The 18066-nt window shown below is 45.1% G+C and overlaps 1 protein-coding gene across 1 annotated transcript; it reads left to right on the top strand.

The window, feature by feature from the left end:
- Positions 1 to 3719: 3719 nt before the first annotated feature.
- On the top strand, positions 3720 to 17724 carry Cfap107 (cilia and flagella associated protein 107). The gene is made up of 4 exons (XM_051173560.1): positions 3720 to 3868; positions 12207 to 12320; positions 16085 to 16262; positions 17381 to 17724. Exons 1-4 carry the CDS (start codon positions 3758 to 3760, stop codon positions 17560 to 17562), a joined length of 585 nt encoding a protein of 194 aa, XP_051029517.1. The 5' UTR covers positions 3720 to 3757; the 3' UTR covers positions 17563 to 17724.
- Positions 17725 to 18066: the final 342 nt, after the last annotated feature.

Raw genomic sequence — 18066 nt, 5'->3', positions numbered from 1 at the left:
TATTTCAATGCGAATGAGTCTGTTTAAGATTGCTGTTTCAGTCTTTACTATGGCAAGTATAAGAAGCTGTCTGGGAAATAAAAAGCCAGTTGGCAGACCCCAGTGTACAGCTGTATTAGTCAGGGTTCTCGAGAGGAACAGATCAACGGAAAGAATGTGTGCTACAAAGGGGATTGGCTTACGTGATGCAGGCTGGATAGTCCAACAGTGGTTGTCCAGATGCTGAAGAGGCTGAGAACCTACTGGCTCTTCGGTCCATGTTTCTGGATGCCTGTCTGGTGCTGAATGCCTGGAAGACTCCTAGAGAGCCACTGGATGGAAGCCTGCAGAAGCTGGGTTCTCATGGTAGCAGAGTACAGCCGTGGCAACAATGAATGGATGCACTCGGCAGCAGGAAATGGAGGCTCTCACGAGCGGCTCTGTCTTTCTCTTGGAACTCCTTATCTCTGGGCCAGGGCTGAAAGGTGCTGCCAACTGTGGGGGACAGCCTCCCCCCCTCTGCTATGATCCCCTAGAAATACTTGCCCAACCCCCCTCCCCAGAGGCATATCGCTCAGTGGATTCTAATCCAATTTAATTGTCAACCAAAATTAATCCTCACAACAGCCTTTGCCAATTCTGTGATGTAAATATTCCCACCGTGACAGATTTTAAGCAACTAATGTGATTTCAGTGCCAGATGCTCTCACAGAAGGTCACGGCCAGTTGTAGCTCCACTCAATATAATGCTTATAAAGAGGTCCTGGAGTGTAGCTGGAGAGGTGGCCTAATGGTTAGGAGCATTGATTGCTGCTGCAGAGGATCCAGGTTCGGTTCCCAGCACCCATGAGGTAGCTTACAACTGTATGTAACTATAGTTCCAGGGGATCCTACATAGCCTTCTGGCTTCCACAGGCACATGAATGCACACACAAAATTGAAATTTTTTTTAAAAATTAAGACCCAAAGAAAAACCACTGCTCTGGGGAAATGGCTATCCCTGGTACTGTGATGGGAGGTGTCATTCTGTTTCTCGTATTGGTTAATGAATAAAGCACTGTTGGCCAATAGGAAGGCAAGATAGGTGGGACTAGGAGACAAGGAGGATTGAGGGAGAGGTAGTAGTAGATTCAAAATGTAGGACCGAGAGTGCAGAACTCCAGACCTTCTCTCTGGTAAGATGAGACCACGTGCAAATACTTAGATTAATAGAAATGGGTTAATTTTTAAGACAGAGCAAGCCAATAAGAAACACTAGTAACAGGCCAACAGCTTTATATTTAATACAGTGTCTCTGTGTGTTATTTGGGGGTGGCACAACTCTGGGACCAGGCTGGCAGGAAAACTACTCGTAACAGTGCTGGGGTAATTAATCTTGATTGTCAACTTGTTTGATTGAATTTTTAAAATGTCAGGGAGATTTGTGAAGCTCACCCTGACTATGAATACAGTGGCTCACAGGTAATGCATTGATCCCTTGAGGGACTTGTTACTGGGAGGTGGAGAAATAAGGAAGGTGGCACCTGGTTGAAGGAAGTAGGTCACTGGAGGCCTGTCTCCAGGGGCATATTGTATACCGTCCTCCTGTATGTGCTTTTCTATTATGAAGTAGTGTTTTGGTGCCTCGGATGAAGGGTCCCCATGCATATGCCAGATTAAAAAGAACAATCCCAAGAGACTCTGCCAAACCACAACCTTCAAGGTCACGTCTATGAGCCCATCTTTTTGGTAATAAGTGGTTCTAATAGCAGCCTAGTGAGGGGCTTTGCTAAACCACAAACCTGCAGTCAAGGATACTGCTAGGAAGACCATCTGGCAAAACTGGTGAATGCACACATCTCTGCTCCTGAGCACACAACACCCATAATGTTCCTCTCCTCTTAGTCTTTAACACCCACCGCCCCCACACACCGGTTGTGACAACTTTTCTAGATGTGCCTACAATTGATTATCACATGTGTTCATCCAAGGTTGGAAAATATTCATGCCTGAATACATTATTTTCTTAAGTTTTACGGTCTTCTTGTAGTACTAAAAACACACCTAAGACTAGAGAGGTGGGTCAGTTTGCCCGTCACACAGGGGACCCAGATTCAGTTCCCAGCAGCACACAACCACCCATAACTCCAGTTCCAGGAGATCTGATGCCCACTGTGGAGTCACTTTCTCCTTCTGCCTTATGTGGCTTCCAAAGACCAAACTTTGCTTATCAGTCTTACATGGTAACCCTCTGAGTCATGTTTCTGGCATAGAGATGGTGTGTGTGTGTGTGTGTGTGTGTGTGTGTGTGTGTGTGTGTGTGTGTGTGTGTATTCAAGTCTTTGTAAGACTATGTAACATTTGTACTCATGTGGTACAACTGTGCCTCACTGTGGCTACTTCAGACAAATATTTCTTCCAGGGCTGGATAGGCAGCTCAGTGGTTAAGGTCACTGATGACTGATTTTCCAGAGGACCCGCGTTCAATTCCCAGCACCCATGTGGTGACTCACAAATTTCTGTAACTCCAGTTTCAGAGGAGCTGACCTTGTCTTCTGGCCTCCATGGGCAACAGGCATGGATGTAGGACACATGTAAGGAAAACACCCATACATACAAAACAAAACTTAATTTTAAACACTTTCCTCTATTTATTAGTGCATCCTTTTTTAGGTTAACCCTTCCTCCCTCCCCCCCCCCCTTTCTCTTTGCTTCTCTCCTCTTTCTCTTGTTCTTTCTCTTACTGTTTCTTCCTTTCCTTTGCCAGAGTTTAAACTAAGGGCTTTTTCACACCGAGTTACATAACATTCCCCCAGACCAGGCTTTTCGTAAGAGCTATAGAACATTGCACCATATGAATGTACTTCACGATATAGAACCAGCCCTCTGAAGATAGACATCTTGTTGGCTCCTGAGCCTTTGGCCTAGAGAATAAGCAAAACATGGGGCTCTGTCTCATTGAGCAGAGCTGAAGTCTATTCATTAATGCATTGCAACCTCACCTTAGCACCTAATACACACAATGTGAAGTGCTTATGAAATGAATAAATGAATGAATGAGTGAGTGAATGAATGAATGAAGAGTGAATGAATGAACCCATATTGTGTTAGCTGCAAACACAACGCAGGATTCTTCATGGAAGCCCCTTAGGCAGAGTTACAGACAGGGAGTGGATGGAAGCCAGTGATTTAAGCTGGAGTTAGAATGGATGAGAGTCTCAAGTGTCCCACCAGGTAGCAGAATGACTCCTTGTGTGAAGCACACAGAGATGCCGTTATGACACCAGCCTCCAAGGGCTGCTGTCAGGGAATGTCTGTTAGAATCTTAGCACACAGCACTAAGCAGTATTAGAATCCAACCCACCTTTAAGAAATAGTCCAACCCACCCCCCTTGTAAAAGTATGGCAAGGGTATTGTAAGACTATGACCAGGGTGGGCGGTGCCCTCTTGTAACAGGAGAGATACCTGCTGTTTTCACAGAGGTGCCTTTTCAGTTTGGTTCCTTTGTGCGGGAGCCAGCTAGCCTCCTCCAGAATCAACTGCTTCCTGCTGAAGACTTTCCGTTGCTGCGTCTGTCACCATAGAGACAGTCAACAAAAAAGAATCCAAGATCACATCACTGTCCTGAGAGGAAAGTGAGCTCTCCAGGCTTTGTTTTAAATTTCCTGAACTTGACGAAGTGTCATCTGCTACCCACTCTGGGAAGGCAGATGAGGAGATGAACACTCTAGCAACCCCCCAATACCTGTCTGACCCCTGAGTCTGCCAAGTCAAAGGGACGCAGGACAGATCCTTACCATGTTTGTGACCTCAGCGGTTCCTCAGGCATTTTCTACTCCAGGCTGGCAGATTGAAAAGAAGTATTCAACGAGAGTGCTCGTTGGGAACTGGGTGGAGGAGAGGAGGAAGGTAAGAAGGGAGATCCAGAGGGAAAACAGCTCAGAGAGGACCAACGGTTGCTACTCTCAACTGTGAGGCAGCCCACAGCTGAGGCTTAAGATCATGGTAGGGTCTTTGTGCTCTACATAGTAGAGATGCGTCCATGAAATAATTAAGGTCCCTCCTTAAGTCTTAAAGACACCGTAGAAAGGGTATTAATACAGTTGTACCTCTAGCACTGTTGTAACTGGACTGTTTCAAGGTATCAACATGTTCCCTGATTTCTACTTTTAAATTTTGTTTATTAGTTTTTTTTGTTGTTGTTTTGTTTTGTTTTTTTTTCAGATAGAGTCTTCCCACATACCTCCAGCAGCTCTGAACTCACTATTTAGACCAGGCTGACCTTGAACTCACAGAGAGCTGTCGGCCTCTGCCTCCTGAGTGCTGGGATTAAAGGCATCTGCTACCACCGTTTTTCTTCTTTAAAGTTTTTTACTAGGCTGGAGGCATGGCTCAACGGTTAAGAGTACTTACTGTTCTTGTAAGGGACTGAAGTTCCGTTCCCAACCCCTTCCCCCACAGCAGCTCACAGACAACTCCAGGAGTCTAGTTCTCCTCTGGCTTCCTTGTGCTGTATGAACATGGTGTACTTGCACACATGGAGACAAATACCTATACATGTAAAATTAAAATCATGCATAAATCTTTAAAAACAAGAAACAATAATTTGTGCATGCAGATGCCTGCAGAATCATATCCATTGTGGGAACTGGAACTACAGGCAGTTATGAACGGCCTAGAGTGAACAATGGCAACTAAACTTGGCCCTCTGCAAGAGCAGTAAGCGCTCTTAACTCCTGAGGCAGCCTTTGTACTTTTATCTGAAGAACGTCTACTCTTCTCAGCCAGTCCCTTCTCTGACCATAGCACCCACTGAAGCAGCCATGGCCCATCCTGCAGTGACATGGATGCACTTGTGCCACAGCCCTGCCCTGCCTGTGTTTAGTGTCTGCATTCAAAACAAAACAGTTTCTTGGTGTTGCTTTGCCTGAATGGGCCACTTGAAACTGAATATTCCCCTTTGTGGCCAGCAAGGATGAGCTGCTTAGAGCTTTGCAGAGACTGGGCTTGAGTTGTTCCATCGGTACAGTGCTTGTTTAGCCTGCATGAGACCCACCCAGGGTCGGTGCTAGAAATACATATACTAGGAGGTGAGGCAAACACCTGCAGTCCAGAGCTCTCAGAACTCAGATTATGGCAGAAGGCTCTATATTTTGAGGCCACTTTTGGTAACAAATTGAGTACAAAGCCAGCCTGATACACACACACACACACACACACACACACACAGAGTGAGAGAGAGAGATGTAGATATATGACATGGAGGTATATGATATAGATATATAAATATGATTCACATAGATATGATATATATATATACATATATGTATATGTATATATGTACACAATTTTTTTCTTTTCAGAGATACCTAGACATCCTCATATAATCTTGGGAAATGAGAAAGGAAAAGAGGTTAAGAGAATTGTCATCTTTGGTGTTGGGAGAATGGGGAGAGCTGGCAGTACTTTATGTCAACCTATGCAGCTCTGTCTATAAGACCTGAGATCTGAAGGTCTTAAAGAATGGGGCTGACTACAGTCTAACACTAAAGACAACTTTACTTCAATTTCAGTGTACTTCTTTCTATACATGAATAAAACAAAGGAAGTAACGATCTAAGGAAGGTTGTCTGAGTTCAGAAAAACATGTAAATAAATGTCAGTGCCTCAACGAGATGATGGGACAGACTCAGTAGACTTCCTAGGGCGGCCTTACCCTCTGCATGGAGCAGATGGTAGGGGGAGGGGGTGTGGGAGGAGAAGAGGAAGGGGGAACTGGGATTTTAATATAAAAAATAAATTAATTTTTAAAAAAACTTGAAAAACAAAACAACAACAAAAGTATCAGTAAGTACATACTAATTATTAAGAAAGCAGCCCTTTCCCAAAACTTTCTCAGGACAGACCAATTTAAACACAATTGCCTGGCATGTACTGTAGATTATATGTAGGAAAGCACAAAAGCAAGGCAGATTACCATATCCAAATTTAGGGTACACTGAGGAATGCACTCAACATAGCCTTTCACCAGATTGGGTTCTAAAGCTATGCTCCCATGTCCAACAAAAATAAATATATCTTGTGAACTGGATGTAAATGTTTGCCTCAGGAGGCACAAAATCTAATCCAAGAACATTCTGGGAACAAAATGCACTTAAGGTAAAAGACCCTCTGTCGTTTTTCCTCTTGGAGCCTCTTTCACAGTTCCTCAAGGCATTATTCTCCATTCGTCACTCTTCTGACTGTATTCCATCACTTCGTATAACAAGAAAACACTATTTCCATGGAGATCATCACCAGACATGGCATGAGTCATCGTGAACTTTAGCTGTGCTTGACGTATGTGAGGAAGAGAGGCTCCACAGGGGGAAAAAAAAAATGACTGATGAACAGTTATGGTTCCTGTAGGAGAAAGCTGCAAGGGACTCCAGTCTGTAAACAATCAGTTAGGGTTCCTGTAGGAGAGAGCTTCAAGGGAATCGGAACTATAAATGTCTCAAACAAGAGATAATGGGTAGAGAAGGCCAAAGATGGTGCATATCCTTAATCCTAGAACGAAGGAGGCAGTAGGCAATCTCTATGAGCTAAGGAGAGCCTGGTCTACATAGGGAGCTCCAGTCCAGTCAAGGCTACATAGTAAGACTTTGTTGAGAGGAGGGGGGGGGGGATATGAGGAGAGGAATCCAATATAATGCCTGAAAAAAAAAAAAAAAAAAAAACTAGGCTTTGATGGCATATATCTATAATCTCAACATTTAAAAAAGCTAGGCAGGAGGGTTGCAAGTTCAAGGTCAATGCAGGCTATCTATTTAGACCCTATCAAGAAAAGAAGGAAAAGGGGAGATAGAGGGAAATTACAAAATTTAATAGGAAGTGTGTATGAGAATATGATAAACTACAGAAAAGCCCAGGAAGGATGTATATTAAGAAAAGGCTGGAGAATTGGCTCAGCCTTCATGATGGCTGCCCCTGAAGACCATCTAGTTTAAAAAAAAAAAAAAAAAGTTTCCTCCTTGCACATATCTGGTCAACAAAAGTGGGGGAGTTAGCATTTTTAATTTTTAAATTTTTTTGTAAATGAAAAATGTCATTAGGCATAAAAAGGAAAAGGAAAACATGCCAAAGGAATAAGCAAGGTAGCAGTCTTCCTAAAGAAACAAAGAGTGTCGATGTTCATGGTGGCACACACCTTTAATTCCAGCACTTGGAAGGCAGAGGCAGGCGGATCTGTGTGAGTTTGTGCATCTCTGTGAGTTTGTGGCCAGCCCACTCTACATAGTAATCCCTGTTTCAAAAAAAGAAAAAATAATAGCTGAAAATATCACGGCTTGAGGAAGGACAGGGCTTTATGAATTCCAGAAGTTCAGGGAATTCCAAGGAGAATAAATATAGAGAGACACGTTGGTGATAGCCTTGGCAAACTATTAGAAATCAAAGACTTGAACAACACAACTATTTAGATGTAATATATGCATGTATCATTTCACCTGACAGAACAAGGATATACATGTTTCTTAAGCATTCGTGAAATTTTTCTAGGATAGACCATGTCATACACCACAAAACAATTCTTATTTGTCTGTTTGAGACAAGGTTTCTCCATGTAGCTTTAAAGCCTGTCCTGGAACTTGCTTTATAAACCAAGCTGGCCTTGAACTCACAGAGATTCACCTGCCTATGCCTCCCAAGTGCAGGGACTAAAAGTGTGCATCACTACTGCCCAGCTCACAAAACAGTGCTTAAAAACCAAAGACAAATTGAAATCAGACAAAGAGCCTTTTCTAACAGCATGTAGAACTAAATAAGAAATCAGCAGCAGGCTGAAAAGGTGGTGCGACAGATAATAGCAGATATTACAGAGGACCCAAGTTCAGTTGCAAGGATCCTCCGCCTCCTGCAGCTTACAAGCACTGATGACTCCTGCTCCAGGGAGCTCAACGCCTCTGGGCACTTGCACTCACATTTGCACAAGCACAAGCATACACATACACACACAAGTTGGGAGAGAAAGGTGGGGGACAGAGAGAAGGAGAGAGAGGGAGAGAGAGAAATTAGATAGCAACATAAAGAAGCACTTGTTATATAGTCCCAGCAGGGTGACAGGGAAGAATGTGGGACTACATGGTAAGTCTGAGACCAGGCTGAGCTACATATTGTGACCTTTTTTTTTTTTTTTTTTTTTTTTTTAAGGAGGGAGCAGGAAAACTATAAAAGCAAGAAAATATTGACAAGAAACTGGAGAGATGGCTCAACAGGGGAAAATGCTTGCTTGCTTCGTGTCATGGCTTGCTTCCTGTTGTGAAGAGAGTTATCTGATTGACACCCCAGTCACACACAAGTCAGGGCAGGAATTCAAGCAGGAGCAGAGGGAGGAATGTTGCTTACTGGTTTGCTCCCATAGGTGCTCAGCTTGCTTTCTTATAGAACACAGGACCACCTTCCTAAGATTGGTATTGCCTATGGTATCATGTCCCCCCACAATAATAAATAATCAAGAACCCCCCCCCATAGACTAGTCTACAGACCAATCTGATGGAAGCATTTTCTCAATTGAAGTTTCTTCTTCCCAGCTGACTCTAACCCAGTAACCAGGTGACAAAATCTAACTAGCACATCCTATAAGACTAATGACCTGATTTCAGTTCCTGGGAATCCCTGTGAGAGCTGGCTCTAGTGGCAAATGTGTGGTCCTAGCATCTAGAGCAAAAGGAGAGAAAGAGTCAAGCATCTCTGAAGCTTGCGGCCCAGCCCAGGCTGTGCAGTAGTTCAGCTGCCAACATCTTCAAACAGAGGGAAGGCAAAGAATGGACCAGATGTTGTCCTCTGACCACCACATACAGAACATGCAAACATGGGACAACACATGCCAAACACCACACACACACACCATATACAACACTCACATTACACATACCATACACAACACACACACTCACACACACAACATATACAACACACACAGCCTACACAAAGCGCACACACTACACAAACTATAAAAACTCCATATACCATGCACTCCATACACTCTGCAACACCATACATACTACATAAATACCCCATGTATATTACACACATCATATATTCACACACATCATACATTTCACACACATCAGAGCACACTATCCTCATGAGTTCTGTAATTCCAGTTCTGGGGAATCCAATGCCTCCCTTTTCTGTCCTCTGTGTGTACTACATGCACACGGTTTACAGACATATATGCAAACAAAACACCCGCATGTTTTATGTGTATAACATAAACATTTTAATTAAAAAAAAGTACTAACCCTGTGGCATATGCCTTTAATCCCAGCACTCAGGAGGCAGAGGCAGGCAGATCTCTGTGAGTTCAAGACCAGCCTGATCTACAGAGTGAGTTCCAGGACAGGCTTCAAGCAATATAGAGAAACCCTGCCTAGAAAAACCACAAATAAATAAATAAATAAATAGTCATAACCCCAATCCTGTTCAAATACTCTCCAAAAATGTGATTTAAAAAATGGAGCCTATAACCTCTTAGGAATAATGATGTAGTAGGTTATAGTGACAAGTGTCTGTAATCCCAGCATTCAGAGGCAAAAGGACCTCCAGTTCAAGGTTGCCCAGTGGTTAGAGCACCATCTAACCTTCCTAACATTTAATCCAGTACAGGGGAGGCTGAGGCAGAAGGATTCTGAGTTTGGGGCCTGTCTGGGCTATATTGAGACGTTGCATCAGAATAAAAAAGAAGGGAGGAAATGGAAGGCAGAAAGGAAGAGAGGAAAGAAGGGAGGGAAAGGAAAATGAGGACAGAGCAGGGGCCCCACCTACCAAGAACGTCAGGCAACTGGAGAGCCAGGGCACTGGAGAGCCAGTCCTCCTCAGGCATGAGCTCTGCAACGGGTTACCTCCTCAGTGAGTCTTTAGCTTTTTATTAAACCAAACTGTTCATTAGCATTCAAAAAATCCAAAGTCAACAAGACACCGCATACGATCCCAACTCTGTGTATTTTCTATCTTTGCGTGGTTTATCTTTTTCATATTATTCTCTCTTTGAAAACTTTCACCTTATTATTTATAAACTATTTTTCTATGACTGTTTATGCCCATGTTCTTTTCTTTTTTAAACAAACCGTAATCTGTGTAGAGTTTGTTTGTTTGTTTGTTTGTTTGTTTTTCTTTTCATCCATCCGTCTTTAGAGTACCTGCAGCACTCACTCACAGCATGAGACAAATCTTAAAATGCCATGTCAGCTGCCTCATGGCTCTGCCTCATGGTGCTGACTCATGTGATGGCAGCTGCCTCCAGCCCCCAGGCAACAGCCAATAGTGGTGCCTTTGTACACCAGTGCGTGCTAGCCTGCCTGAGAGACTGCAGGACTAGGAAGCTATATCTGGCTTCTTGTCCAGAACTTTCCTTAGCTTTCTCAGGCCCTGTGTTTGGATATATGAACCCCCCTGTGGATTTTTAGATGGATTTTTCTTTGAGCCACCAGCTTACAACACACACACACACACACACACACACACACACACACCACACACACACACCACTTGGCCTTTATCTTAGTTTAGCTTAGGTTTCTCCCCTATTTATTATTATTTAAATAGATGGATTTTTTTTTTCCTTTGGAACACCGGCTTGCCACACACACACACACACACACACACACACTTATTATTAATTATGAAAGCTTGGCCTTTAGCTTAGATTTGTCCCACTACCTCTTACAACTTAAATTAACCTCTTTCTAGCCAGCCACATGTTGCCACGTGACTCCTCCTATATGCCTTGCTCCCTCTGCATCTGGCTGGCTTCTTCTGCCTTTCTTCTTCCCTGAGTTCTCTCTGTCCAGAAGTCCCACCTATTCCTCCCACCTATTGGCTGTTTAACTTTTTATTACACCAATCACACTGACACATCTTCACACAGAGTAAAGGAGACAGCCCCACACAAAGGGACTGGAGAGATGGCTCGTGGTTAAGATCACTGATTGCTCTTCCAGAGAACACAGGCTCAGTTCTGATGCTGTCTTCTGGACTCTGATGGCACTGCACACATATACAGGCCAGCACCCATATACATAAAGTAAAGAAAAAAATTTAAAATAATGAGAATAAAATTAATTTTTAAAAATGTTTCTTAAAAGGACAAGGGGGAGGAATAGAAAGACTTGAACCCAACACAACCATATGACCGACCAGTTCTTCTGGATATAACCTGAAGAGAGTAAAAACTGAGATTCAGAAAGATATTTCTGTACCCACATGAAGAGCAACGTTATTCATATTTAGTCAAAATGAAGACAGCATGCAGGCAGTCACCAGTGGATGGATGGATGAACAAGATATGCCAGGCCACACAGCCTTTATGAGGAAGGAAATTCTGGACATCAGATGTAATAGGATAAACACTGTGTGGCCACTTATTCTGGGTGCCTGAGATATTCACATTCATAGAAACTGAAAGTAACAAGGCCAGGGGAGCCTGCTGTTTGGGATGTAGACCTTCTAGGTAGGGATACTGGGGGCGGCTGAGCAACAATTTAAGTGTGCTTAATGTTATTGCACTGTATACTTTTAAATGACTAAAATGGAGCTGGGCAGTGGTGGCACACAACTTTAATTCCACCACTCAGGAGGAAGAGACAGGAGGATCTCTGGGTTTGAGGTCAACCAGGTTGACATAGCAAGTTCCTATTGACAACCAGGACCAAAGGGAGGGACCCTATCTCAAAATAAATAAAATAAAATAAAATAAAATAAAATGGACTAGACTTTATGGGCCTGTACATTCCTGTAATCCTGGCACTTGGAGAGAGAACAAAGAAGGAATACCATGATTGCACGGCCAGCCTTAGCTACATTTTGAAACTGTCTAGGCAGGAAAAAAGTATGCAAACAAAACAGCTAAACTAGTAAGTGCTTAATAGCTTACCATATTAAGAAAGCCAATCAGAAAACACAACATCGTGGGGGGAAAAAGAGAGAGGATGGTGATTCATGCCTTTAATCCCAGCACTTGGGAGGCAAGCAAGTGGATCTCTGTGAGTTCGAGGCCAGCCTGGTCTTACAGAGCAAAAAGAAAGTTGCCAACTGAGTCCAAAGCAGCCAGGACTGTTTCACAGAAAAACCCTGTCTTGCTCAGGCCTTTCCTGTGTTATTTGGTGTCTTGGGTTCTTACTCACTCTGTCCCTGTGTGGTGGCTGGCTGGAGGCGGACAGTCTGGGAGTAGCATCTCAGACTTTCTCACAAATATGTTCTTTTCCAGTTCACCAAAGCCACTGACCACACACCCCAGTGCATTTACAGGAAGGAATATGTCCCTTTTCCAGGACACAGACCAGACCATATTTCCAGGTGGTATGGGAAAAGGAGAGTGGAGGTAAGTGACATTTATTAACAGGCGGGATTGTGCCAGAGGCCCTGGGATCCAAGCGCCTCCAGGTACAGCAGGGGAAGACACCTCCTACAGGAGTTTCCTCTGGATGTCCCCCTCTAGGCTTGTGGAGGGGATAGCAAGCTTATCACCATTCATCCACAGGACATACTTGTGCTCTGTGCCACCACCCTCTGGGAGTCCCAAGTGAGAGTCCTGAGTGTTTTGTTTGGCCAGCCTGTTGTCTCCCCATCCCACGTGCCCCAACACCTATTGAAACTCAGGGCAGGGGGGTGGCAGGAGGGAGAGAGAAGTGATTTGTGGCAATCACTGTATCTTAGTGGTGGGGGGGGGGGTGGGGGCAGCAGAGACCAGCTACTCAGAATCCAAAAGCAGGAAACAAATTCTTCCAAATTGTGTGGCTTGATGGTAAGGGAACAAGCAGGGGGCTTTTTCTGTTCATCAGAGGCAATGCATGTGTCTACATTTAAACTTGGGTTTTGTTTGTCTGTTTGTTTTCTTGTTTTGGTTTTTGGCTTTTTTTTTTTTTTTGTCTTGGTACTCACTCTGTAGACCAGGCTGACCTTGAACTCAGAGATATGCCAGCCTCTGCCTCCTGAGAGCCAGGATTAAAAGTGTGCATTGCTGCCACAGACTCCACCAACCACCAGGCTTCTTTTAAACTTTGAAAAAAACAAAACAAAACATTAACTTCTCCATTTGCTGTGGGAGGCGTCTGTGCAGGTGTGCAGGTCAGAGGACAAGCTGTAGGAAATGGTTCTCTCCTTCACCGTGTGGGGCCTGATGAGCAACCTCAAGTCCTCAGGCTTGACAGCAAGTATCTTTAGCAGCTGAGCCATCTCTCGGGCCTTGAGGTATAGCTGAAAAGGATTTTATTCCATCAAAGACTGAAATTCTGATTTCAGTGTGAACTCAAGTTTCCAGGGTGAAAAAAAAAAAAAAAATCTACAACCCTGATTGCCGGTCAAAACTTCCTAATTGAAAGGGGTTGGAATGTTGCAGATCTAGAACCAAATTATTTGGGGCGATCTTTAGTCTTCCTAGTAGCTGTTCATTGTCGTTGAGTCTGAGCTAACATCCTTGTTGAGATCTGGTAAAAATTTTCAAAATGTATTGACTTAGCTCCCCCCTACCCAAAAATGAGAATGTCAGCAGATAGATAGCATCTGAGACTTGTAGCAGATTTCTCTGCTTTGTTAAAAACCTGCCTGACTGGTTTCAAAAAAGTAAAAACAAGCAAAGAAACCCCAACAACAAAACAAAGCCTTCATGAGGGCCAGCTGGCCAGATAGCTCAGTGGACAGAAGGCCCATGCCACCAAGTCTGACAACCTGAATTCCATCCCTGGAATGCTCTTAGGAAGGAGAAAAGCAGTCTCTGCAGTTTGTCCCCTGATCTCCACATATGTTTATATACACACACACACACACACACACACACACACACACACACACACACACTTTCTCTCTCTCTCTCTCTCTCTCTCTCGTGTGCATGCACATACATAAACAAAGGTTTGGCTTTTTTCACATAAATGCAAAAAAAAAAGATTAAAAGTGGGATTCCTTTTTAAAAAATCATGAAATTGTTTCTATATACAACCGACTATTCTTAGAGACCTGAACTTGTACTCCCAAGCCCTGGTCACTCCTACTTAGCCCAGTAGTAAATTATCTTTTATTTCCTTTGAGATGTTGTCAGAAATGGCTGTCTTCAGCCTTTGGGAAAGTCAGACCTGTTGGCATCGCCTGGCCATGCACACATCCCTAGCCCACACTGCCATTCCCAGCTGTGTTGACATCCCCAGACCCAGCAGCATCTATAGGTCATGCTCTTGGACCCTTGACCTTCCCCACTGCTTTCTCCATGGAAAACACAAAAGGTACTTTAACTGAAGGAAGTTAGAACAAGAACTCACAGCCTGGGGCTCCCAAACCCCAACCACACTTACCCCTGTTCTTACACATCAGATCATTACACCACAGCGTCTTGGCCTTTGGCTATGATTAAGTGTAGAGCATTAGGCAATCTTTTAAAGAGCCCTTTGGACTCATTGCAAGCCCAGACCCTTAACTCATGGTTTAATAGTAAGTTCCAGAGGCAGGAGAGGTGGCTCAGTAGTGAAGAGCCCTTGCTGCTCTTACAGACGACTGAGTTTAGTTCCAGTGCCGTGGCTGTCAACACACGGTCCTCTGTCACTCCAGCTGCAGGTGGGAAGGATTGACTCCCTCTTCTGGCCAGCATGGGCATCCTCCTCCTCACTCTCAACACACATATACATACATACAAATAAAAATAAAATAAATCTATGCTTGAAAGTTTCCCTGGCACCCCATGACCACTACACACACAACCAAACAACAGAAACCTCTTCCTCAAGAGTCTGTCTGTTCCTAAGGGCTCATTCACCAAGTTCCATCCCCCTCTCAATTTAATAGCCATCCCTGGCCAGCACTCTGCTGCCTCATGTGGCCACATGTAGCATTGCATGCCCCCCCCCACCCCATGAAAACCAAAGGTTCTAATCAGTTTGCCACGGCGTGGGTTTGTTTGTTTCTGAGACAGCAGGGTCACATGCAGAACCGAAAGAAATGCCAATAAAACCCTGGCTGGGGCTGGGCAGTGGTGGCTCATGCCTAGCACTCGGGAGGCAGAGGCAGGCAGATCTCTATGAGTCGAGGCCAGCCTGGTCTACAGAGTGAGTTCCAGGACAGCCAGGACTGTTTCACAGAGAAACCCTGTCTTGAAAAATAAAAAAACAAACAAACAAACAAACAAACAAAAAAAAACCTTGGTGGCCCCTCCCTCTCCTGCAGGCCTGCCACTCAGGGAGTACCACCAGCTCACTGGATGGATTAGAAAGGGACTTCTGGCCCCTGGTGGTGCAGACCTTGGCAACTGTGCATCAAACTCCAGCCAAACCCTTAGCCTCTCTCTGGCATTGCGCTCTGGCTTATTTATGAACCCACCCTCTGAAGTCTCGGGTGCAGGGTGTCTACCCATGACAAACCAAAGGCCTTTAAACCGGTCCAGCTCCCTAGTGTTCCCTTTCAAGCCAGGAAAATTCCCTTAGGAAAACTCTGGTTTCAGAAAGGCATCCCAGACAGAGAAAAGCCACAGCTTTCTCCTTCCTGGTAAACAACTCCTTACCAAAGAAACAGCTCCTTGCTTTGCAGCAGAGCGGGCTGCAAAGATGTCTCTGGTTCTCCCCACAGTACCTGAAGGAGATATGAGGCCCAAATGCCCCTCACCTTGGAAACAGGAAGTTGGGGGAATAACGCAAGACTGAACCAAAGGGTGTGATGTCAAATCCCAAAGCTGCACCCTCGGTCCCTGGCAGTCTCCATGAAGTCCAGCATCTTGAGCTTAATTTTAATGTACCATGGGGACAAATGGACTTGGCCAGAGAACTGAAAGCTGCCAGCTGGGACATGGAAAGAGGAATGTGACCCAGTGGGACAGACAGCTCTGTGGCCCTTGGCAGGCTCTGGTGACCAGTGGGACAGATAGCTCTGTGGCCCTTGGCAGTCTCTGGTGACCAGTGGGACAGACAGCTCTGTGGCCCTTGGCAGGCTCTGGTGACCAGTGGGACAGACAGCTCTGTGGCCCTTGGCAGGCTCTGGTGACCAGTGGCAGCTCCCTCGTCACTGGTGTCTCAACTCCTCCAGGGGTGATGACTGCAACCATCCTGGACTGGAAGGGACACTTTGCTCTGATGGGTAATGTGGCCACTGTATCTGTCCTTCCAGGGTCTCCCGTACAAGCACCTGATCACGCACCACCAGGAGCCCTCAAACCGTTATCTGATCACCACCTATGATGACCACTACAATAGACACAATTATAACCCGGGTGTGCCCGCCCTGCGGACCTGGAATGGACAGAAATTGCTGTGGCTGCCAGAGAAGTCTGACTTCCCCCTTCTTGGTACTTTTCTAATTGGAGATTTCCCCTGTGTTGCTCTGTAACGGGAACACAAATGCACAGGGCTGAGGTGTGTGCCCATCACAATGGCCTACAGGAGCAGTGGGGTGAGGTCACAGGAAAATGAGCCTTCCCTTGACATCAGGGATAACCCTGTAATGACAGCCTCACCTGCACCCCAGGGCCAGGGGTGGCTGGAAGCAACATATTCTCTATCCCACACCAGGCTTCCCTCTAGGCACAGTGATTGCATCTTTCTTGGGGTTCCTGGGGACTTAGTGGTGACAGGCACAGACTGTTTCTGCCCTCAGGGAATTGATGATTCAAGAAAGAGACAGACTTATTAATAACTAAAATGGAGTGAACAAGATTCAGATAGGGGTGTGTAAGAAAAAATTAAATAGGCAAGGGGCAGAGTATTTGAGAACTTTGTTTGTTTTTTTTAATTTTTTATAGACATATTTTATAGACATAGTGTTGCCCTGGCAGTCCCAGAAATAGCTTTCTAGACTAGACCAAGCTGACCTCAAACTCACAGAGATTCACCTGTCTCTGCCTCCTAAGTGCTGGAATTAAAGGCGTGCACCACCACCAGTTAGCTTTGAGGATTTTTTTTTTTTTTTTTTTTAATGTCCTTCCTGGCTTCTACTCACCCTGCCAACCTTGTGTTTTGTTTCGTTTGTTTGCTTTTTATGTATACAATGCTCTACTGTATGCCTGCATGCCAGAAGAGGGCACCAGATCTCATTATAGATGGTTGTGAGCCCCCACACGGTTGCTGGGAATTGAATTCAGGACCTCTGGGAGAGCAGCGGCCAGGGCTCTTAACTGCTGAGCCATCTCTCCAGCTCCCAGCCTTGGTTCTCATCAGCCTGGAAAACGTGGCAGCAGTGTGAGACAATTGTGCCTCCTGTTTGCTGGCCCTTGTGCTTCACCCTGGCAGCTCCTAGAGGTGGTATCTCCATTAGCAAGACAGAGCCAGGGTAGGCACCTGCTGTGCCATTCCAGACCCAGATGGATATATTGCTCTGGTGGGTGATGTGACTACGGTGTGTTTTCATCAGCACTAGGTATAAGACTCCTGGAAGCCCTGTGTCACCCCAACCTGATTTCTCTTGCAGCACCCCCAACAAACTACGGACTGTTAGAGCAAATGAAGCAGAAATGGCTTGCGCCCAAGACTGGCCTGAGGGGAAGCATTTACAGTACATCCTACCCCAGGCTGCCGGTGTGCGCTATGTCTAAGAGGGAGCATGCCATCCCAGTCCCTCCCCCTCGACTACACCCCATCCCACACTTCTGAGAACTACCAGCCAGAGCCAGCAAGAGACCCACGGCCTCACAGGACTTGTCAGAGAGCAAGCATCTGCAGATGTAACCCAAGAATTAATTATGGACCATTGTTGTGTGTGTGTGTGTGGGGGGGGTATCTTGGAATCATGATCTGTATTTTATGGTACCTTCTCTCTAAACTCGTTTTTGTTCCCACCCCATAATTAAAGCTCCTTTACACACCGAAACACTGCAAAGCCCAGTGTGTAAAGAGGTCAACAGATACCGTAGGAGAAAAACAGAGGAGTCCTGAGCCCATTGCATGTTACTGGTCACTGTGACCAAATATCTAACAGGCAATTGCTTAAGGGAGGAAGACTTTGTTCCAGCTCACAGTTCCAGGGGTACGGCCAGCCCATTGTGCTGGGACAAGGCCTGGTGACAGAAGCAGAAGGTAGCTGGTCCCCTTGCAGACTGAGTCATGAGTCAAGAATCAGGTGGCTTCAGTAATTCACCTCTTTTTGTCTCAGAATCC

The sequence above is a fragment of the Phodopus roborovskii genome, unplaced genomic scaffold, assembly GCF_943737965.1.
Source record: "Phodopus roborovskii unplaced genomic scaffold, PHOROB, whole genome shotgun sequence".
NCBI classification, from domain to species: domain Eukaryota; kingdom Metazoa; phylum Chordata; class Mammalia; order Rodentia; family Cricetidae; genus Phodopus; species Phodopus roborovskii.
This window is presented reverse-complemented; position numbering and strand designations above follow the sequence as displayed.

Excerpts from the sequence above, each read along its gene's own strand:
- Cfap107 (XM_051173560.1), top strand. The coding sequence starts at position 3,758 with ATGTTTGTGACCTCAGCGGTTCCTCAGGCATTTTCTACTCCAGGCTGG. Across the intron at positions 12,321-16,084 it reads ATGGGAAAAGGAGAGTGGAG|GGTCTCCCGTACAAGCACCT; the intron begins GTAAGTGACATT and ends CTGTCCTTCCAG. Across the intron at positions 16,263-17,380 it reads GTCTGACTTCCCCCTTCTTG|CACCCCCAACAAACTACGGA; the intron begins GTACTTTTCTAA and ends TTTCTCTTGCAG.